Raw genomic sequence first — 24,700 nt, forward strand, 5'->3', positions numbered from 1 at the left:
TATTGCTACATAGCAATTATAGGTATTAGACCTATAATTACATAATCTATTGGAAATTCTGTAAAAAATTTAATTATTTTATGTTCAACTTTTTGACTTTTATTAGCTTATACATCAATTTTGTATTACGATCATTGATAATAATTATATTGTTTATTATAACTGAATACTATGTATTTCATAAACAATATAATATTAAAAAATAAATAAACTATAGTATTGTAACATTATAGTAAGAGTAAAATAATGAACGTTAAAAGTTTAATTTTAACTTGATCGACAATATTAACTGTTGAAACTTGAAATGAAAGTATTATTGTTAATCGTTATAATACATTATATAATGTCTACTTTATACTGTATGCCTATATATATATAAAAGAATTGAAAACTATAATTATTATGTTTATATTATAATAATGATATATAAAATTATATTAAATAGCAAATTATTTTGTACATTCATATTAGTCTAATTTCTAACTATTATTTTTTTCAATGAAATATTTTAGAGTTTCAAAATATTATTTATTCTAATAAACTTGCATAATTAGTATTTAATTTATAAGGTTTATAGGTAACGTAAATGTATGTTTAATATTATATTATTTTATTATCTATCCATTACATAATACAGAAAGGTATCAAATCGAGTAAAATATTTTTAAATTGGTGGTATTGAACATTAGATACATAGTTTTTGAGAACATATCGTTTTATTTATATAAATGTTATTAAACTGGACAATTTTTGCTGAAAATACATATTTCATTTATAAATTCTATGTGGATAGTTGGATATATTAATAGTATTTAATACTTTGTTTACCAAAATACTTATTTAAAAACATTTTAAATGAAACAAACATATTATTACGCATGATTGTAATAGATAAAATTAAAGCGCAAACATCTATTTTTTTTTATAAAATATTGTAACTTTTGGCAATATTATCTTTACTTAGAATTGTTTTTCGAGTGTAATTATTAAATATTGCATTTAAATGTAAAATGAACAATTCAACTTCTGTTTGGAATATCAGACTTTAAGGAACTTCTATTAAGCATCAAATAATAAACAAAACAATTTAAAATAAAACACATTAAGTATTTTATTCAACATAATAATTCATATTATATTGTATTAATTATAATATTAAAAGGTAAAATAACAGTTCACATAATAATATTACAAAATTACGTTTTTATAATGTAGGCATAATGATAATATTATTTTTAAATGTGATTTATTTTTTATTTTTGCATAACTAAAACGAAGAAAATATAACCTTAAAAAACTAGTGCCCTCACTATCAAATCACAAAGAAAAATATTACAACCAAAATTCCTTCCCAATATTCAACACAATCGTTATCTACAAAACATAACTGAGATCAACAAAACATCATTCATACCATACAATAATATAGCTAAATAATATTAATTTAATTAATTATTATATAATATATAATTTATGTATATATGACATATGTATTTATATTTTTACATTTTACAGTCTACATAAATAGAAAAAACTCGAAACAAAATTAGGAACATTTTAATTATATATGTTTTAGAAGTACAAAACTAAACATCTATACAAAATTAACAATCAGTACATTTCGCTAAGTCTATAAATTGACCGCTAAATTAAAAAAAAAAAATTCAAACGCAGTTTTTTTTCTGCTCTAAGAAAAGAATTCCTCTTTTATTTTGACAAAATTTTCATATTAATAAATATTTGGCTTCTTTGAGCTTATCGATTTTTATCAGAAAAAAATACGTCTTTAATAATTAGCCTTTTACGTTTGCGGGAGGGGAGGGGCCAATAATGGTAATGGTGGTCGAATTCACTTGTTACGGCCTTTGAAATTATATTACACAGTTAATATCCTTAGCCTTAAAATGCAATCATGTCTCTTTATGTGCACTCAATAAAGTGCCTCTGTTCGATAACCGATGGTCGTTGAATCTCTTCCGGTTGGACGGGCGTCAGTGCCGGTTGATGATGTGGTCGCAGATGGGCGTACATGTCTTCGTCGTCATCATGTTTATCAACAACGTGTGGTCCGCCGTAAATATTTTGATTTGTGTCGTCAGTGTGTTCCATTATACCGTTCGAGTAATTATTTTGATGATACGCCTGGTAATCAGGACTGGAAATTTGCTGTTCGGCTGCATCGTCCTTGCCGCCCGTGTATGGCGGCCTACAGGAAGTGGTCTTCCAGTGGGTCCTAAAGTCAGCACAAAAACAAATACACCGTTAGTAACTATTTCCACGTTATACACCACCACAGAAATAATTGGCATTAGAAATGAGTACTGACCTCAATCCGCTGGCGCTAATGTACGATTTTTGGCAACAGTGACAGGTGAACGGTCGCTCGTTGGTATGGATGCGCTTGTGCAATTTTAAATGCACCAGTTGAGTGAACGTCGACGAACATATCTCGCAAACGAACGGTTTGTCACCGGTATGTAGCCTCGAATGTGTTTTAAGGTTAGAAGTGGAGCTAAACCGTTTTTGACACACATCACATTCGTGCGGACGTTCTCCTGTAATTAATGATTAAATAAACAATAAAATTAGCTATCGTTCATATGATAATTATTTTCATTGTATTATATTATATATACGTATTACGTATAAATCATACTCGCGGTGAATTATCTTACCGGTATGTACGTAGTTGTGTTTCTGCAGGTGGGCCAACTGTGTAAAACTCTTCCCACAAGTCTTGCATTTGAACGGCCTTTCGCCGGAGTGCGTTCTCAAGTGTACTTTCAAGTTGGACAGTTGACCGAACGTCTTGCGACATACATTGCATTCGTAGTGCATTTTTCCGTTTTTCTTGCTGATCGGATAGGGCAGAGATCTGTACCCACGCGAGTTACTGGTGCTGCCGGGACTTCCACACGGCGACACGTCATCCGGTGACATGGAGCCCGCCGGCGGACTGCTGGCACTGGATTCCACTGGGTGATTTCCGGGATAGTGGCACTGATAGCCACCACCGTTCTGTGGTGAGAATAAATGCGTTTGGTGGTGATACGGCATGTATTGCATTTGTTGACCAGGAGGCGTAGGGTACACGAGTATTGCCGGTGGTGGTGGGCTACGGTGCATCTGGTGTAAAGGTGACAATACTTTGGTAGACGAATCTGGACTGACCGACGCGTTGACATAGCCGCTACGTTGTATGTAAGTTGGGTCGGTAACCGGCATTTGTGGTGGGGGAGTCATCGACGGTGCAGGTGCTGCTGGTGGACTTGTATCTTTGTTTTGCAGCAAAAGGTTCTCCAACAATGATTTCTGATCCCTGGGATATTGATAGATGACCGATGGCGGGGGCGGCGCAACGGGTGCATCGAGCTTAAGTTTTTTTGGTAGCGATTCAACCGTATCATTGCACGGCGCACTGGACGATGATGGTTCAGCGTATCTTTTGGGTGATTGGGAACGGACGACAATTACTGGCTCAGCAGCCACCACGGCTAGAGGTGGTGTTTGCTCTTTTTGTGGTTGATCTGAATCCTTTCTATACTGAGATGCTTTGCGTAATTTAATTTTCACCTTGAGAAACTCGTTAGTTTCAACTTCAACTGCTTCCTCGTCGGGTTTTGGCAATTTCGATTTTTTGCTAAAAACAAATCATTATTTATTTTTTTTTTTTAGTTAATATAATAAATTATTAAATATTTAAATGTAAGTTAGACTTTTATGCAAATCATTTTAGTGGATTCAAATTATTTAAAAATTTTACCTGTAGTCCAAAATGCAGTTGGAACTGTCATCAGAATCCGATAAATGTTCGGGTGGTGTGGGTGCATCATCATGGTATGTGTGGCTATGATATCCTTCATCAGATCGTACTGAATGAGATTGAGCGTATCCTTGAGCTTTTCCTTCGTCATCTACAGGTCTCAGTCGTAACCCATCTAATCGCAAAACGTCAGCATTTCCATTGTCAATGTATTCTTTGACTGGACTAATTACTACACGACGCATTGAAGTTGCATTATTAGTCATTGCTTTATCAAACTCGTTACGTATATCATCGTCCTGCCAGTGGACGCGATTACCGGTCTTGAGTGTAACATCACCACTATCTGTTGGCAATGGTGGAGGTGTTGAAGGAGTTGATGATGATGACACTGTATCAGCACCGTCGGCTAACATGGGTAATGTAGGAGACGTCGAAGTTTGTATTTCTGTTAAATAAAATTAAAAATTAATAATTAACATATGTAGCTAAATTAAAATTAAGTTATTATTGTGCAATTTTACACTTTTAATTATAGAATAAAGTTTTAAACGTTATCAAATTATACAAAATGTAATATGCTAGATACTCAAAAAAATATTAAATATTTTTAACGAATTTCACTTTAATTCAAATATCCGTAAAATTAATTTATATTTGTTAGTCATTGAAGTGTATAATCATTATTCAAAATAAATAATATACGAGTATTATTATATCATTGTAATAACACGGCGTATTAGTTAGGCAAAACGTATACACTTGGTGTATGACAAAATTAATATCTAATAAGTAATAACTGATAAGCATATGTTTTTAATAAAAAGTATCTAATGTTTAATAGTCATTATATTGTTGTTTCACTTACTTCCTTGCATTCGCTGTATCATCTGTTCAACGCTTGATGGGTAGTTTAGCCGTTCAGCAAATTCACGACAATACCAAACAAGAAGTTCTTCATTTGGAAAAATTGGTCGGATTGTGTAAAAAAATATATCAGTCTACAAAAATAAAACATTAAATAATTAAATAGAATTTTTGAGTTTTAAGTTCATATTATAAATTTATAATATTAATTTATCAAAAAATTTTTTTAAATTTATAATTTTTACTTACTCCGCATTGACAAGCGATCAGATTCTGAGATTGTGGTGAATATGGGGCACTCACGTACCGCATCCAATTAGATTTCGTTTCATCGTATGTGTTTATGTAATAGAACGGTTTGTTCTCTTTATAAATCTAAAATAATTCAAAATATTAAATAAATGAAAAAAATGGAAGAAAATTTATTTTACTTAATAGTTCTGCAAGGTGATAGTTATTAGAAGAAAGGTATTATCTAAGTAGCCAAAGAAAATTTACCTGTTGGCGCATTTTCCGCCAGAAATTATCTTGGCCTAGCATAAGTTGGACCTAATAAAAAAGTACGGACAGAGTTGTAGATAAGAATTCATCATTAAACCCAATAGCTTATTAGTTCAAAAGCATTACTAAAAAGCAGTGTTGACTTTTATTTTATAAAACTTACCCTCCAGAAGTATTTCCGTTTTCCGTTTGGTGCGTGCTCTTTGACACATACTTCGCCTACTAATGGTCCAAACCTTGTACCTAATGGAATGTATATGGCACTTTTTACGCCAGTAATCTACGAATAAAAAAATCAGTTAATAAATAATACCTAAATTTCTAAATTTTAGTTTATTTTAAATGCTTACTTTTTTTCCAATTTTTTTCAATTTAAGATTTCTAGGTAATGAACTTTCTGCTCGATTTGGGTTATTTGGATCTGCTGGTTGATCCAATACAATGTAATCGACAAATTTGTCAAATTCTTCTTCTTTGATTGAATTGAAATCAAAAGGCAAATCGGATTCCATTGGAGGCGTTTCCTGAACGGACAAAAATACCATGATTTAAAATTAACACATTTATAAACAGAGACAGATGTTTATGATTGTTCAGGGTCATGTTAGTCTATTGATTTCACCTTCCAAGACGGATATATTTTTAGCTGAATGTGCGCATTTCGTTCATATCACGTGGCCAAAAAGATAACTACAGTAGTTTAAACGCATACGTCGTGATGCTCATCGAGGTCAGATGCAGTACATTTAGGGCTGAGTATGAGTGGTATCTTAGGGTAGGGGCAAGGAAGAGTTAGAATATGGGTCACTAGTGCCAACTGAGAACCCTACAAACTGCACTATCGATTGTACTGATGCATTCATATATATATAATAATATACTCTCAGTGCCAGTATTTCATTATGACGCGTTAGCCAAAATAAAGATGCATTTCATGTAGTCAGCAGAAACATATTAGATTTATCATAGAGAGCCATATCTATTTTCATTTATTTATTTAAAAGTATAATTTTAGACAAAGAGAAAAAGAAACGGAAAAAACCATACGACACTTTGAATGCAGTTTTATATTTATATCCAAATTAAATTAAATATAACTTGCGAGTTGCGACCTCAAAGGTTATATTATTAGAACTACTGGAAGGCCAATATAATGAATAACTAAACACAAGAAAATAGCATTAATGAAACCGAATCATATGATGTTTGCCAAATACCAATGTACCGTGATAAAGATACAATTTAGTCTAAATGATTTTTGCAGCACTTATCAATTTAAATTAAAATTGGAATGATTTAACACTATCAAATAAACTGTAATAATATCATACAATATAAGATCGTTGAAGCCTCTAATTTTTTCAGGATTTTATTACTTCAAATAATTAATACACATATTTTAATTAATAAAAATTTGTTAAAATTAAAATTAAAATTAAATAAAAATTTATATTTTTTATTTTTATCATTCAAATTTCAATGAACCCACAGGGATAATTATATTACTGTAATTCTCAAGTATAAATTACTGGAGATGAAAAAAAAATGTTTAAAATATCTCAGTAAAAGGTTGTTGAACTTTTGCCCCGGAGCAGTATCCGATTACGGCGGCTGTCTAGTGTAAATCCGTCCCGACAAAATGGCGGACCGGAAAGTTCGATAACGCAGTTCTAGACGGCTGCGAAAGGAATCGATTGGCGGCGGCTTCGCAGTAAAGGAGGGGCAGCAAACCAAAGAAAATATCGTGCCAATGTTTATGTAGACACATATAATAGTAAAAAAAAATAATGACTCGTTAAACTGAATAACCAAATAATTGTAGAAGGTTCGTGATGATCGCCAACAGACCAGACAGAATCAATAACACTGTACCGGAAAATAGATGGTGCAATGTCTGGAGAATGATAGAGTGAAAAAGAAATATTCGTCTGGTGTTTAAAATCGGTTTAAACTTTTAACGGATATCATAAATCGTATACAATTTAATTTATATTAGTGATTTGAGAATGTAATTTAAGTAAACAGAATTATTTAGTACATTATGAATATAGTGACCTGTTTATTTTTATGTTAAATTAGTATAAAATCGAGTATCAATGCAAATCATTATTTTTTTTTTTTTTTTTTACTAATAATATGTTCTTAAATTCTACGAATAAAAAAAAAAACAATAAATATGTAAATGTGTACCTATTTTTAATTAACGTCATATTATAAAATATTATTATTATATTATAGTTTCATCGGTTACTCGATGGCTCATTATTAATATACCTATGCTTAATAATTAAATATGTGAAGAAAAATTGCGCACTAAATAAATTGTAAACAATACACTATTAAACAGAACTTAAATTTACCTGTCTCATTTTAATACTCGATGATTTATTAGTCCTCCATAAATTCTCTGCAATTGTATAACCTATAAACAGAAAATAAATATAAATTAAAATTTACAATACGTAGAACTGTTTGCAATTCAAATAAAATAGCAATCAAATTCGTTTAATAGATGAGTATTTGTATAACACATGTCTGGGCTTATTTTAAGACGGCTGCGACCGAAGTTGAGTTTATCCCTTTTCTTCATTCAAATTATTTATACATGCACATGAAATTCCAAAAATCTTCACACACACACACACACACTGTTTTCGATCATTTAAATCAAACACCGATACTTATTAAAGAATTATAGTAAGTACTTGTTTTTGCACTTCCAAAACAAATACAAATGTGGTTTGCTAATGACCCCATAATATTATATACCTAGTTATGAATAGCAATTATTAAAGCAGATAATGTTTTATATAACACTGCAGTAAACTCTAATATACATATTATTATTACAGTGTTGAATAAAAAATAACCAATATTATTGTTATCTGCAGCTCAACTAAACTGTAACACGACTAGCCGATGGTTTAAACAGTCTGCGAGGAAAGTTTATAATTAATCAATTAATAAAACATCGATAAGACAGAGACAACAAGCTGTATGTATTTACCACGATATTAGGCTTTACTTTAAAAATTATTTTTTTTAATTTTTCGATAACAAATCCTCGCGGTGAAATAGTAGAATTTATTCCATAGACTATGTTGAACATTTTTTGTAAAATAATAATCAATGTTTTTGCATAATTAATTCTTTTAAATAATATCACATATAATATTTTGTAATAAAGAAAAATAGTTATCAGCATAAATAGGTTGGAACAAAAATTAAAACAATAAATAACTATTTTTAATTTAATTACCAACACAGTTAAAATGTTTTTTTTTTTTTATTATTGATCAAATTTATAAACAATTATATATATATATATATATTAAACAGTATTCTTAGTAATTATCTATAGAAATGCAAAATTTCAATAATATTCTACTTAAATTTAAGGTCGTCAGCACAAAAGCCCTTGTTGTATTTTATTTCATATAGTAATTATTCAACAAAATAAATAATTAATTATTTAATTACGTAAATTATTGGCAATGCTTGTATATCGTGTGCATATTAAGTAGGTATATCTTTTGATAAAACCCGTTTAAAAAATGATAAGAAAACGAATGAAATCTTTATCAAAAAAGCGATATGAAGAAATATTGATTAAACGTAGTTACAATATAAATAAGAATTTACAACTACTTATTTATTACTATTGTTTCTACAATGTATAATAATACTGATGTACATTTTAATAGGCACCACTAAATTCAATTAAATCAGTTTTTCAATACATTGAAGCTTGTGAATTTTCTATAAATTGTGAACCTAAAGCACATGCATCCGGAACTACGAAGATTATTATATTATTATTTAAACTTTTATTATAATATACCACTATAATCAACATGATACTATACCGTTACATCAATTCAATTAATACATGTCTAATGTCTATAATAGCAACGTATACCCCCACTGTTAAATTATTCGTGGATACAATAAATAACTATATCAATAATTTAATTAATATCTTTTTATCTTCATAACATTTTAATTTTAAATTGAATACATTTCGTTTAACTATTTATTGTGGTATAGTGAAGTACATATTGAAATTTTTTCAATGAATAGTTTAATCTAATGTATTTTAATATGTTTATGTTATACTTGCATAATTGGATTTAAATACATTACATATTGAATTTGTGTTAAAAGTATTAAACTGATCTAATAATAGTGAAATTTTATCGATATAACGAATTGGAATCGAACATTTATTATTCGTTTAACAAAACAAAAGTAAGTCAATAATTAATGTGCATTCAAAAGTTCGTATATAAGTAATAACTGTTATAGCTGTCAAATACCACACAACCTATATAGTTAATATTTAATTGCATCATAATAATTTGTTTCGGCCTTACGCGTATATATGTATTATTATGTTTATCAAATGCACCTAACTGATAAAAAGTGCATTGTGCATTTTGGTCAAGGACGTATTGGCGATTATCGAACAAATGCATATAATATGCCTCTTCCATATTATGCATCACTCCACTCCGTGCACCACGTCAGTATTTAATATAGATATAAAATAATCTAGTTTTATTAGGTCTTTCAGTTTTCAATAACTCAATTTTATTGTTGTTGTCGTATGTACACAAATATACGAAAGATTTGCACAACAGTGATAGTTAAATGTCCTTCATCCTGTTATCAGAGTCAAAATCGTAATATGAATTTTTAATATAATATTATAAAAATAAACTTATTAACTCGCATTATCGAGTATAATATTATATTTACGCGTTCAGTTTAAAACTCGGCCATTGGAATACTGTGGCAATGTAGCAATGCATATTAGTTTCGAAATGTATTGATCAGATAATAATTTTAGGATCTCGTGTAGGCGTGGGATTAATGAACATTCAATATAGAATATTTAGATTTAATAATATATGTGGCCTATACAATATGAGTAAATAGGTATAGTTTAGGCAATGTGTACTTTATATTATTTTTTATACTACAGCAGGTTTTGGCTATACCACCAGGTCACTGTATATAAACACAAAAGCGCTCTTTGTGTTTTAACCCTACCCTCTCTGCAACTTATACATTGCACAGATATTTAATTTCGAACAAAAAAAAATTGTAAATTTGTATTGAAACAGCTGTCCTGGTATATCCTAGTATTTGCACAAGTTTATGTATATATATATAACGCGTGCAGCCATCTGACACTTGAGTGTACAAAACACAAACTAATGATGTGCACGTATTGTAAATTAATTTTATTCGAAAAATGATGTATAATTTTAATGATAATAATGTCAGGGAAAAGAATGGAGTAACTACGTGTTCAATGTTATAAGTATTCATAAAGCATTGGTTCAAACTAGAAATTTGTATCACTTTCATCGTGGGACTATTAAAAAAAAAGAGTTACAAAGGGTGAACGAAAATTAATGTATACAGAATATGGATTTTGAATCTTATTATACGCATTTATAGCATCTAATAAAAAAATAATTAAAATGATAAATGAACTTAATTTTTATCAAAATTCCCATTTTAACATTTGTGTTTCCATACAGACTTAAAATACTCATACGGATGTACTTGATACTAGAATAAATAAATTCAACAAGTGTTTTAAAAAATACAATTGAATGTTTTTATGAGATAAGCAACGCATTTTTAGAAGTTAAAATGTTATGAAGAAAATATGATTATACATTTATACCTATTTACAAAAAAAAATAGGTTATCTTGAATGATTCTAATGATTTTTTTACGGGAATTTAAGACACTGCAATTATTTTAATTTATGAATGACTTTGTTTGTATTTATATAACAAGGTTTTTTTTAATAGTTAACCTATAATCCCTAACATTGATTAACACTGTAAAATAAAATAAAAATACGTTACGATATCTCATAAAAAATGAGTGTAAATACTAAATAGTCTCGCGATTCTTTTATTTATATCGGCAACGGGATAATATAATTTTTTTTCGATATCTAAAACCACACTTGTAATAATACGAATATTTAACATATCTCAATAATTAAAATATAAGTATATTCTATTATATAATATAATATAGCTGTTTTGCCATCGCCAACAACATTATTTTTCTTTAAAATTATATGCAACATATTTTTAGATCACTGTAATAATAATATATGTTCTTGATTGAATAAGTTGTTCGATTTAGTAACGATGTATCATAAGCAAGTACAATTTTCTTTATTAAATTAGACAAAAATAATAATTATCAATATAGACACATATTTAATAGTTTTGATTTCGATCAATATAATAAACAATAATTGAATAATTAAATTTATTTCAACAATAATCGTTTGTGTCGGTGAATCTTACAATCTTACCACTCTTACTCAATTCAAATTATGAAATTTAACTATCAGCGATCGACCGGGGAAAAAAAAAAATCGAGAACGTGTTTCGTGGTAAATACACGAAAAGGCCTTGCGGGGCATACACAATTACTAGATTATTGATGTTCACGGCCGCAGCCTTGGGACTCGCGTTTTGCCCGTTGCACATGCACTTTACAACAATCAAAATGCGTTCTATGTGTGTGTCTCAACGCTATAATAATAACGATGACATATTATTGTCATATACATAAATGTGTAAATTGTAAAAACGACAAGGAAACGTTTTGCGAGAATGCGTTTTATAGTGATACCGACAGTCAGATACTACGTGAAATGAAAACGTGCCATTTGTGATTTCATAAAATGATTTATTCGTTTTAAACACCTTATACGGCACATGATAATTAGTGTTGTATAATGTAAAATTTTAATTAATATCATGACAGCACTTCAAAACGTCAGACAAATATTTCAATTCTATAGTTTTTGGGTACAAATATATTATGCATCAATATATTAGTCATCGTATAACACAAAATAATAATAACGACGAAGAGGAGAACATTTTAAAACGCGAAAAATAATAATATTAGTAATATATGCGTAAATCATGCTTACCCAGATGACCGGCGAGCCCGGACTGTTAATGGCTAAAACGAAAACGTTAAGTGCGGAGCTTGATAAACAAAAAGTATGTTCTAAGCTATCAGGCGTTGTACTGACCTAAGGCAACACAACGGTCTGTGTGCACCGAATTCTGGCTTGCGCGACGAGGATGCGCTATGCTCCCCCCCTGCCGCACCACCCTACCCGACTATTGTCCCGTCGTCGACGCCGACGTCTGGTCCCTGGCGCGCGCGCGTTCGCTCGTTCGCTCGCTCGCTGCGTACACCCGCTGCATATTATTCCCTCCCCACCGAACGAAACGCGGGCGGACGTCGAGTGCATTTCCGCATGCGCCTTGGTGCATCAAGTCGACGACGCAAGCGCGCGCGCGCCGTCGCGGAGCAGCAGCACTATAGCGACGGCGGCGTCGGCGAGACACTCTCGCTTTTTCACCAGTGCATATTATATACACTGACAGCGACGACACACACACACACACACACACACACACATACTCATGTATACGTATACACATGCGGAAAAACTCGGTCAACGGTCGACGGTAATTTGGCGTTCTACTTACATTATGCAAGAGCAGTGCACACACACACACGCACACACACACACACACACATACATATATACGAAATTTTTTCCAATAAAGTTCCGACGATCACGCTTCAAGTCCTACCCAACCTGTGGTCTATATACGTATTAAAACGCCATCAAACTGAATTTTCGATTATTATTAATGTGCAGTTTGATGTCGACCAACCGTATTTACTGTACGAGTATACGGTATATTGTAAAACAAAGACAATGGTTATAGACAGTTGATAGGTGTGTAGGTACGTATTAGAATAGAATACGGTTTCGAAACGCATTACGACGTTGCGATTCTATTTAGGTTGTCTAACATTGCGGATAAAAACGTAGTAAAGCAATGTGCATGGATGACGTGCGCGCGTCCGTCAGCAGTAAAATATACTGCAGAAGTAAAAATAAAAATCAATACGTTCTTTCGGGATATTGTACATGCATTCTAATGTCAACAAAAATATAATTTGAGTAAAATTTGAATCGATATACTCAACATGGCTGTCAATGGTACAAATTTATCAAAGCCGATTTGACGTTATTTTTTTTATCATTGCAATGAATGCAATATTAAATGCAATACGCGCGTAAGCGATATGTATACATACATCATAACAAAAATGTATGCACTCGGAGTGGGAGTACTTCATTATTATTATTAATAATACAACGAAAAACCGTGTAATCGCAATATGCGTGGGTTTTCAACAGTGTCGCGCGGTGTATACGATGTATCTGAATGTGCATCAAGGTCATCACGTAATACGCTTGTTGACGGTGCGCGCGCGCACATTGCACACGAAATCTGGGTCAATCGCTATTGCCGAGTGTAAATATATCGCAAAATTAATAATAAACGAATAAACATTTCCGTCGAGTTCCTCGATACGTGCACAGCAGCTGCGCCGGTACGCGACGCTGTGCGGGTGTTGCGAGCCGCAGCGGGACTCGACGCTCACGCGAACCAACGTATGAGGTGGGTCGTGGTTGTAGAGTTGTTGGGGGTTAGTACATAGCTAGCCGATTAGGAGGGCTGAAATGGTATGACGGGCGGACGTTTTGCGGGGAAATCTGGAGGAAAACAACAACAATAACAAATGAATAGAAAATAATGCGCGGACGCGTATATTATAACGGGAGAAAAACGGAAATCGACCAGGAAAGCATAACGGTAGCGGTGGCGGCACTATAATAGTGTAGAATGGGAACCCTCTCGGCCCAGAATATAGCGGACAAAAGTTCATCAGGTCACCGAGATGGCGGCTGCGGTGGTGGTGGCGAACGACAGCGCGTAATATTGAGGACGTTCGGTCAGTGGGCGTGTCCCGTCGGAGGCCGCGGTATACCTATATGTGAAAGAAAATCGGAAGTATATATAATATAATATAATAAATATAATGTGCACGGCGGTGGCGACACAGCAGAACTGCAGAAGCGGCATCGGGCCAGCAGCAGCAGTAGCAACACTCCTTCCCCGACCGCGAAATTGTCGGTCAGACGGCCGCAGGGGTTTCGCCTGCTTCCTTTCTCTTCAATTTGCTCCCGCTCATTTTGACGTAACGGCATGTTATTATTATTATTATTATTATACATCGCGCGTCTGTTTGAAGACGTATATAGAGGTACCTACTTCACTGCTACTTCGTTTTGATTTATGCGCCGGCGCCACCGCCACCGCCACAACGTATCATATACTTCCGCCCCCGCAACTCTCGATTAGCTGAATGATACGACGAGTTTCAGGGGTTTGTTATGGTTTCCGTGCCGTTTATTTTTATTTTTTGTTGCCTCTTTCTCGCATAGGTAGTCATTAGACGTATAGCTGTAAAGATGTGCACGCAGTATAATATTATTAAGGTTTTCCGCCGCCCAGACGGAAAACGATTTTCGCGACGCAAAATGACGAAAAAACAAGACGGCTGCCGCCGCCGGCTTGCCTCGGGTCAATGACCAACTTGCGCACACTTGCGCGCGCGCGTTCGTTCGCTCACTCGCCGGTAACGGTAACCTAACCTCAATTTTGAGGCACTTTATTTTTCGTTTCTTTTGTCGATTCTCTTCCATAATTTATTTATCGGCTCATTGACCTTATCGCAGGAGTTCGTACGTCATAATAATAATGCACTATGATACTATACCTACACGAATAATTTTAATTTACTTACGCGTAAATCGCGAATCGTGTGTCACCCGTCGTAGTTAACGCAACCACTTTATATTATAATACATTATTATTATATATTATTAAATACTGGCTGCCGAACCGACTGACAGGGTCACGGTGGAAGCAATGGATGGACATAGGCCAAAAACGTAACTATTATTGTCATATTTAGTCGTAAAACAATATATCATCAGATAAAAGTGTTCAGCAGTTACAATACAAGTGTCATTTTTAGTTTTGTTATTGTTCGCTTCACACCACCCGTCACACTTTTTAACATGCTATGAGACTTGACTGTGGTGCAACATACATGTTATTATAGTTTTATAGATATTTCGTTACATGTTTATCGTTCAAAATGTAGGCGATCACTATTCTGAGGATTTTTAAACGAACACTAATAATATAAAAAAAAAAAAAAACAATTCGGATTGATAAATAATACATTAAGATAAGAGTAAAAATATTGTAATATGTCAGCCCGTAATATATAATTTTCAATACTGTTACAAATTTTATAATAAAAATTTAAAATTAGTAATTTTCATAAACATGTTTTTTTGTTGACATTAGCCCTTTTATAATCAATTCGTAAATATATAATGTATATGAGCATCAGATAATAAATTAAATGTAAAAAAATGTGATTATTTAAAACAGCATTGGTTAATAATTTATATACTCTACGCGCACTATTTACCTATACTTAGTGATATTTGCAATTCAAGGATTACTGCCTGCAGCAGTATAATAGATACTTGGTATATTTATAATATATATAGGCACATCCACGGCCAACCGATTTGTAGTTTCAAATTAAAAACAAAACAAATATCTACGCCAAGCGTATGTACATACATCTAACGATGTATGCGCGCTAATTAATTCAAGTGGTCATTAATGGTTGCAAAAAAAAATCTCAGGTGGAAAAAAATAGTATAAGTAACAATTTCTTGTTGTTTTGCACTCCCCGCCATTGTGCGGTGTTCTTTCCTTCCCGACGCGGACGACTTTTACGGGCAACTACACACACCAGAGCCATGGCGGTGACCGGTCGTTGAACTCTCGTGCGCGGCAGCCGTACATAACAATGTATATTATATATAGGTATCTATATCTATATAAGTACGTTTAAACAACGTATATAATATATATTATATTATATACATATAGATAGGTACAGTGACCGCGGCGGCGATGGATGAGTTATCTGAATTTGCAATAAATATACACCACCGTTGCCGCAGCCGATACTTTCGGATAAAATGTGAAAAACTATAACTATGCAGGTGCCCTAAGTATACGGGATACTGGGGAGGGAGGGGTATTTGTAAAATTGCCAAAAAAAAAAAAAAAATTGAGGCGAGACGAGCGTACAGCGAACGAAAGAAAAAGCGATGCGCTCGCGCGCGCGACGGGAATTCGACGCCTGGACTAATGACCTCCTTGTAAGTGGAACAAACCGGACGCGACAGACACTCTTCTTTTCGACGAACTGAAGCTTTGAGCGCACAATTTTTTTCACTTCCCAAAACCCATCGTCCGTTGTGCCTACACCGCACTGCTGTTTATACGTATATATATATATATATATATAATAGACTCAACGACAAATTTTCTTTTCCCACAGTTGACACCGTCACACATGTGTAATATATATTAAAATGTTTACATATACTATAATATACTATATACGAGTATAAATACAAAAGTACAAGATCATGCATGCATATGTGCGTAAACCTCCTGCAGGGACATTATTATAATGTTGACCGTTATTGACGGCGTCTTTTTGTGCGTTGTTCGGTACCCAACGACTACGACTGACCATAAAATCATGACAATATAAGTATAATAACAATATGTATAATATATAACTGGCTCACACGATAACCTCAACAAAATGTCACAGATACGCGTTATTATATTATACCCGATAATAATAATAATAATAAATATGTATTATGTTTGGTGACCTTCAATACCGTTAAAACCACCCTCACCATGATCTTCTCTCGGAAACGGTACTTCCAAGGACAAGGATATAACATCATTTGTCCGAAGGCCAGTGGGTTACGCCATGGGGTGTAAACCGGCTACAAAAATGGAAAGACGACTGTGCGTGTCGAACGACGACCGTCATCGTTATCGATATGTATTGGAAAAGATTTATTTATTTTTTCGTATGTAGGTATTAGGTATACATATGAGCCGTAATACTAATTAATATAGAGAAGGAAGAAGAAATGCGCATGTATAATATAGAAGGTCACGTTTGTTATTGATATTCAATTTCCACAATGAAATTACAATAAAATAATGCGACTTGATAATATATGCAATATTGGCACATTATACGCATACCTATATTTGCTCATTGTGTGTGTACTTCATATTTTTTTCTGATATGTGAATTAAAAAGTTATGCACGACCTTGCAGCTGAAACCGGTGTGTTATCTAATCGTAACGAAATACCTATGAATTCATAAGAATTTGTTTACACTTCCTCCAATACGACTGTTATCTATCCACCCATAGGTATCGCTATAAGCAAAATAATATTTATAACATCATGTATAGTAATAATATTCTATAATAATTAATATTACACACATCGATTTGCCAAAAAATATCATTTTTTTCCACAGTACAAGGCGATATACGTTAACTAAGAATAGTGTTCTTGTGGCTGTACGTTTATTCTTACATAATCTTATGACAATAGTATACTCCTAAAATATCATAAAATAATATTACGGTACTATGTGTTTAAAATGAAAATCGAAAACGACTACCTGCTGGAACAACAACAAAAATAATATTGTCCCGACAAAACAAGGGTGCGGCAGCGGCGTAATAGAAAGTTACGTATATTATAGTGCGGTTGAATCATTTCTGTTCTTTTCGGGCCAACAACAACACACTATGTACGTTGCGTAATTCCAAAAAATTTTGGCGGCTTTTCGTTAGATCATTGCACAAAGACTCAGTCACACAAAAGATATACATATGGACCGATTATTCCCGAGAATCAAGAAATGCCGAAGAAATAATATTGCGCACGCACACACACATACACACACATTACTTGAGTGGTAGTGCATCGGCAGTAACCAAACCGTTTGTCGTTTGTCGTACCGGGAAGCACTTGTGTGTTCATATATTATGATTAGGACAGGTCACGTTGGAATAAGCAGCTGCACACGCTAGAAATCTCGAATAAATATTATTTGTCTGGAGCTTGATGCGCACCTGCGGCGGCAGTGATTTACATTGATATAATTATTATGTCATAGCATACATAATAATAATTAATGCATGTCACTGAAAATCGGCGACGACATTATAACTTATTTATTAATATCATATTATATCATGTATTTTATATGATCGAAGTAAATCGCATATCATCGAATATCCTACAAGTAATCGCGTCGTCATGTGCACAATAACCCACGTCGACGATGCTCTGACATCAGCTGTAGTGGTCGCTAAACATCGTAACCCGCGAGCGCTTTAGACAATGGCTGCGGATACGATTTCCGAAAGAAAAAAACAAAAATTTTCAAAGCTAAAAAAACTGTTTGGCGTCTCGAACTATTGTGTATTATACTATATGTGTATAATAATATTATAAAAAATATAATAAAATTTTATGTAGACGAGCGCTCGTGATGCGGTTACGCGCAAATCTCGAACGGCACGCGAGGGGAGGAGGAGCGGACAGGACAAAACGAAAAAAATAAGCCATCGAAAATCGCACGAAACCGCACGTCCTCCGAAGGTCGTTGACCGGTACGGCGGCATTGGCAGAGAACGTCTTATGGTGCGCGTTCGTCGCTATTAAAACGCAGATTTGCAACGAAAATGCGAGAAGCTGCGTGACCATCAACGCCGTCGATTCGTTCGATTTCGGAGGTTTGTCCGCAAGGATTTCGGCCTCGAAATGATAGATGGTATCTAGGGGGGGGAGGGGGCGTTACGCATTGTGTAGCTATTTAACCATTAATTTCGATCTCTGGGTGCAATAGGGTACCGCGGAGGTCGTGGTCCGAGGGGCAGCGTTCGCGTGGGTTTGAGGGGTGGGTGAGTGGAGGGGGAGGAGGAAGAGGAGAGGGAGCGGCTGGAACGATCGTTTATAATAATAACGTATTCGCGATTCCGGGAACGAGTCGAGCAAATTATAATATAGTATTTTATATTGTGCGTTGTTCCACACAACAACCTTGTCCGCGCCCAAAACCGCAGATAATCGCACACGCACACACGCGCGCGTTTAATTTATATACTATTCGTATACAACACACACACACACACGCGCGCGTGCGAGCGAGCGCGCTAGCATAATGGAGCGACGCAAGAGTCATCGACGGCCTCCGCGCCGCCGCGAACAGGCCAATGAACTTGGCGCACATTCAGCCGGCGGACGACGACGTCATCTCGTCACTCGCGAACGTCGGGTATATTATGTACACGGCGACACTATACGGCGCGCAGCATCAAACGCGTGTCCAATCTTTTTTCGTTCTCCTCTCATTTTCAGCATTCCGCGCGGACCCGCGATCAACGACCCCGCCGAATCCTCGCGATTCCAAACACGCCCAATAATACGCGCGCACACGGCGGCGACGACGATTCCTCCGCCGCTGACGCCGCCCCGACGTGTAAATAACATCGTATTGTATATATATATATACACGCGCGTATATAGTAAATACAAATGCCTTACGTTTACACGTTCCGAGTGCAACGCACCCGCGACCGAGGCGTTTAACTCGTGAAAATATAATACGCGCAGAACAACAATGATGTGTACATACGAACGCGGCGCACCTAAATATTATACAATTTTTACGAACACGATGCCTGCCGCGACCTCGTCGCGCGCCGTTGTCTTTCAGTACAACTTTTTCGTCGAAAACACGCCGTAATGACATATTGCTACTCCTAGGCGGAGATTGGGGGGGGGTGCTCGCGAGAGCTTAGCCCTCCTAAAAAATCAAAAGCCCCCTCAAAATTATTGAACATTTTTCAAAGTATTAAATAGGTATATCTATTTTGTAGCAATGCAAAGAAATATTTATGCCTCTCCCCCCCCCCCTAAAATTCAGTCAAATATCCTTCTATTTACCTACTATATATTCGAAACGACAATACTGAGACGTCGTCGTGGGAAAAACTTCGCGAGATTTTCCAGGATTTACAGAGTCAAGTGCACGACGATTACGTTACGTAACAAACGACGCGTATCTATCTATAATAATTATCGTTATAATCTACGCGCGACGTTATTTTGTGCGCTTTCGTCGATCGCGATGATAAACTAAATAATATGTATCCATTCAAGTATTATGAGTAAAATATCAATCGTTTACCCGTAAATTTATTGTGCGTCAGTATTTCAAAAATGTATTTTCGATTAACTGCTGTACCGCCGTTAATATATTATGTTATTCGACATTACAGTAATACTTATATCGTCATTGATTGTATTTTTATTACCTTGGCATTGATTCGCCGGTTTATCTGTCTCCCATTAACGCGCAACGATCGCCAGGAATTTTAATAAAAATAGTGATGTTTTTGTCGCTCAAAAGTCATATTAATGCCACGATCGTATCGTATTTACGCTACACTTATAAGACTCGGTGTATACAACAGTAATGGTCGAGACTAGTTCGTGAAAACCTTCAAACGGTTTCAAATAAGTTATGTATCGTGAGAAATGCTTTCGTCTGACCGGCACTGAAGTACCGTCATCGTATTCGTCCGACGGCGAGCGTACGTAGTCGAATTAGGAATTATAATATATTATAATATTATATTACCGTGCCTATACCTATACATGCGCGAGCCGTCAGCAACGTGTTTCTTCTTGAGGCAACACGCACGTCCGAGCGACGATGTAAACAAACTCGCGCGGACTAGATGATATATATATGTATATATATATATTTATTTATATTTCAATATCACATTATTATTATATTTACGTGGGTCGGCGATAATATAAAAAACGACGAGGTCACGCCGCCGGCACGTACGTCGCACCTATGTATATATATATATGTGTGTGTGTGTGTGTGTGTGTGTGTGTGCGTTTGTTTGTTTGTTTGTTTGTTTGTTTGTTTGTGCGTTTGCGTGTGTCGTCATCGCACTGGTGTGTCGACGAGAGCGATGTAAATATACACAATATCGGTCGGTTCCGAAGACTATACGGTTGTAAAACGGCATAGACTGGTAATTCACGGGTACGTCGCGTCCAAAAGTCCAGCCCGGCTATAGGGATTTCCCCAAAGGTCGTGCGGTTATTGCGGTGACCGAAACCATATACCGCGATTGCTTTACGTGCTGCAATATCGATCGGGATACGTTCAAAAGGCACACGACACGACGACAGACGACGTAGCCCTCGGCTTAAATCGCGGTATGCGCTGTTGCAGCAGAAGGAGCTCGCAGGGACTTTGTACAGACGGTGCGAGAGCGGCGGCACAGCGTCTAGCAAACAGTCGCGGCCCGACGGGTCGAAACGCGCAGAAACGCTGTGACGAACGCGATATTGTACGTAACGTATACCGCGGTATAACGTCGGCGGCCGGGTGGATGTATTATATTTCTTCGTATTTCGTTTTTGCCTTGCTCCGTTCGCACGTACGCGCGTATTATATGCGATTTTTTTTTCACGGGCGAAAGGCCACGGTTACATCGGGCGGGGAAGGCGGCGCGGTGACGGTCTGGTTGTACGTCGCACCGAGTTCACCGACCTGCCCGGGCGACCGAACGCGCGCCGCCGGTGCTAATATAAACGCGAGCGGAGGGGCGGGCAGGCGGGCGAGCGGGCGGGCGCACGGCCCGGCAAGGTCGATTCGCGAGCCGCCCGGAGGGGTAGCGGTCCCCCGCCCGCCCGCCAGCAAATACCCATCCACCCCCGATCGCCCGCCCCGAGGACAATGCACCGGTCAATGGCTTTCGCGGACTCGCGTCATTATTCTCACACGGACGGTTCATCTTGGATACGGCAAAAACCACAGGCGCGTGTAATACACAACGTACGATAATAACGTGCAATGTAGTATATTGTGTACGTGTGAAACTCGTAAAATATATGCGCAATGAATGGAATTAATCGGTACGAGACCTGTTGATCGGAGAGGGCCGTTGGTGATCGGGTAGTAAACCGCGAGGGAGGCATTGACGGCGGCAGTGCGATGGATCTTTTGCGAACTTATATATTGCTGGTTGAGCACTTGACGTAACATAGGTATTGTTGTAGATGAGCCCACCACTGTCGCAAACTCTGACCATTAATTATTATACACGCGTATTGGAATGTCGTTGTGTAATTAAAAATATACAGGGAAAACAATAAATCATATTATGTACACGGCGGTTACAGTAAATACTGGTTTCTTAACATTGCGAATATTAACATAGTGACGGTCACAAGTTAACTCCCCACCAACCCTTATAGTATACTTCACGGTAGTCACATCGATTGCAACGCAATATAATAAGTGTTTACAACTTCTACACACCAACCATCGGCCTTGTAAATCCCTTTGTGGTGCGTCAGGTTGTGAAAAAAATGTACTTAAACGCTAATTATTAATGTTTCCAACTATAGTTCCCACGCTGAAGACTTTACCCGGAGTTATATAATACAAATTGTTATAGCATATAATATAAACGATAGGTATTTCTTAGAAACAAAAATGTACTATACATTATTCGTACGCTTATTAGAAAACTATGTTATTATTTTTTTGTGGGATCGATCCCAAAACACTTAAACGTAAATTATAATTATTATCGATAAACGATATCTTCATAAAATATAGATATTATACGTTTGTATTTAGTTCGCACAAAATGTGTGCCAATTACAATTAGGGATACGAGATATTAGTCATATTTTTTTTAAATGTCCGTTAGTCATCCACTACTTAAATTGTCATTGAAAAGTATTAATGAACTTATTGAAATTTGTAAAGATAATGTATATTTAATGTGTTACATTATTACAATAAGATTATAAATGCGTGTATTATGTGACATGTAGATATTTTTTATATGATTCAAAGTAATAATATTATGAAAATAAAAAATTGTACTCACCCGAATTATTGGTCGTTTTGATTATTTTATCCTATAAATGCGTTGTACGTTGATTATACAATCATCTCAAAACACAAATATAGGTATCCAACGAGAAAAAATCACACAACCGAATAGTTCACAGTTTTATAAAATAAAAAAATTTCATACACTATAAAATATTACTTATACAATATATACCTATGTGTATATAAATAAATACAATTTAAAAATGTAAAAATACTATTAATGAAATTAAAAAAAAAATATATATATATATATAATAATATATACTATGACAATATTTTAATAATATTATGTTAGACAGTAAATTCACATATTATATATTATAGTCGTAATAATAATATGATAAGTGCGGAGCAAAAAACGTAACCGATCGGCGACAAGACTCGCACGGTCACCTGTCTGCGCTGACACTGTGGATCAAAGCACTTCCTTAAACTTAACCTTCAAAACGGACCGACCTCTGGTGGAAGAAACGGTATCTCCTTCCAACCGAACGCAACCGGTTCTCGCGGGCGCACATACAACGTCGCGGCACACGAACGGTCGATGAACTCTGAAAGTAAACGCCACAGGTAGTCGGTGCCGCCGCGGTTTGCGGTGGTGGGGTTACAATATATTATATGTACACTGTAACGAATATACGTGTGCGTGTGTGCGTGTATTTGTGTGTGTGTTTGTGTGTGTTTTTCCAACCAAAGCCTTCCCTCTTTCGATGTTCTTTGTTTTTTTTTTTTCTCATATAATTATATTATTTATATACATATTGTGTATTTTTTTTTTCATCGTATTTAACGGTACTGCACCGGTTTCTGGCACTCTGCAGTGCAAACGCATCACAACCCTCATCGACCGCAGCGCGGTGTCCGCGGTACCGCGAAATTTCTTTGACGGGATCTTTGTGCGCGGGGGGGTAGGTGGCCGGTACGTCGTGAGTATCGGGTGAGAGAATTCGATCGTGTGAAACCGTGGGACAAAACACAAATGTTTTTCTTACGTCCAGACTGTAGCAACAGTTGGTGCAGACACATACAAACATACAATATTATATATTATCTATCTATATTTGTAGGTATACGGTATCGCCATAGACGCAATTTCTTTATTTTTTGAGCATAGCGTTGAATCGCTGCTAAATGTGATATTATTAGAAAATATTTATTTGAAGGTGCTACTTTTAAAATTGGGGGTGCTAATTTACCCTAAGCGCCCCCCCTAATTACGTCTATAAATATCGCCAATGTAAGGTCACATCGCCAACGGTGTATCGTCTCTGTATAATGTACGGGCCATACACGTACTCAATGGCATTTATTCGAATACGCTTTGGACAGGCAGTCAGTAAACGGTGTACGTATATTTATTTATTTGTATACTTTAAAATGCAATTACATAGTGAAGATTTGATAATTAAAAGTGTGCGATCTATTCACCATACATAAGTTTTTCGTCGTCCGCCAAAACGAGATACAAACTGGTTTAAAGATGAAATTATACTCTTCCTCTCGAGTGGAACAAACTAATAAAAAAATATTTGCCCAAAGGGGAATCTGGTTTTTTTTATTCTCAAGACCTCACACCAAAAATTTTTATTTTTTTTTTATATGTCCGCAACGATATAGTATATACGCACGTATGCTGTATAGTGTATACTACGCATGAATTATACGGTTCGAAAAAACCCATTACAAGGTCAATGGCTTCTAGTGCAAAATTGTCAAA

General features: G+C 35.4%; 1 protein-coding gene across 3 annotated transcripts; it reads right to left on the reverse strand.

Annotated features, from left to right (window-relative positions):
* Positions 1–1,533: 1,533 nt before the first annotated feature.
* On the reverse strand, positions 1,534–23,169 carry LOC112596098 (PR domain zinc finger protein 1-like). 3 transcript variants are annotated; one of them, XM_025341591.1, is made up of 11 exons: positions 22,976–23,169; positions 7,492–7,553; positions 5,482–5,655; positions 5,295–5,411; positions 5,129–5,179; positions 4,880–5,005; positions 4,632–4,764; positions 3,764–4,211; positions 2,676–3,640; positions 2,327–2,555; positions 1,534–2,233 (listed from the first exon to the last, which is right to left on the reverse strand). In XM_025341591.1, the coding sequence occupies exons 2-11, from the start codon at positions 7,498–7,500 to the stop codon at positions 1,921–1,923; spliced, it is 2,565 nt and encodes an 854-aa protein (XP_025197376.1). In that variant the 5' UTR covers positions 7,501–7,553; positions 22,976–23,169; the 3' UTR covers positions 1,534–1,920. The 3 variants fall into 3 exon arrangements, with proteins under 3 accessions (XP_025197376.1, XP_025197378.1, XP_025197377.1); XM_025341592.1 differs by lacking the exon at positions 22,976–23,169 and adding an exon at positions 12,111–12,211 and having other exon boundaries at positions 1,921–2,233; XM_025341593.1 differs by lacking the exon at positions 5,129–5,179 and having other exon boundaries at positions 22,976–23,168.
* Between the last annotated feature and the right edge of the window lie 1,531 nt (positions 23,170–24,700).

Source organism: Melanaphis sacchari, unplaced genomic scaffold, assembly GCF_002803265.2.
Source record: "Melanaphis sacchari strain LSU unplaced genomic scaffold, SCAv2.0 Contig2_pilon_pilon, whole genome shotgun sequence".
Taxonomy (NCBI): Eukaryota; Metazoa; Arthropoda; class Insecta; order Hemiptera; family Aphididae; genus Melanaphis; species Melanaphis sacchari.

Bases quoted from the DNA above. Each gene is read 5' to 3' on its own strand.
- LOC112596098 (XM_025341591.1), bottom strand. The intron at 5,006-5,128 runs GTAAATTTTCTT...GAATTATTTTAG, and splicing joins GGCGGAAAATGCGCCAACAG to ATTTATAAAGAGAACAAACC. The intron at 2,234-2,326 runs GTCAGTACTCAT...TGCTGACTTTAG, and splicing joins ATTAGCGCCAGCGGATTGAG to GACCCACTGGAAGACCACTT.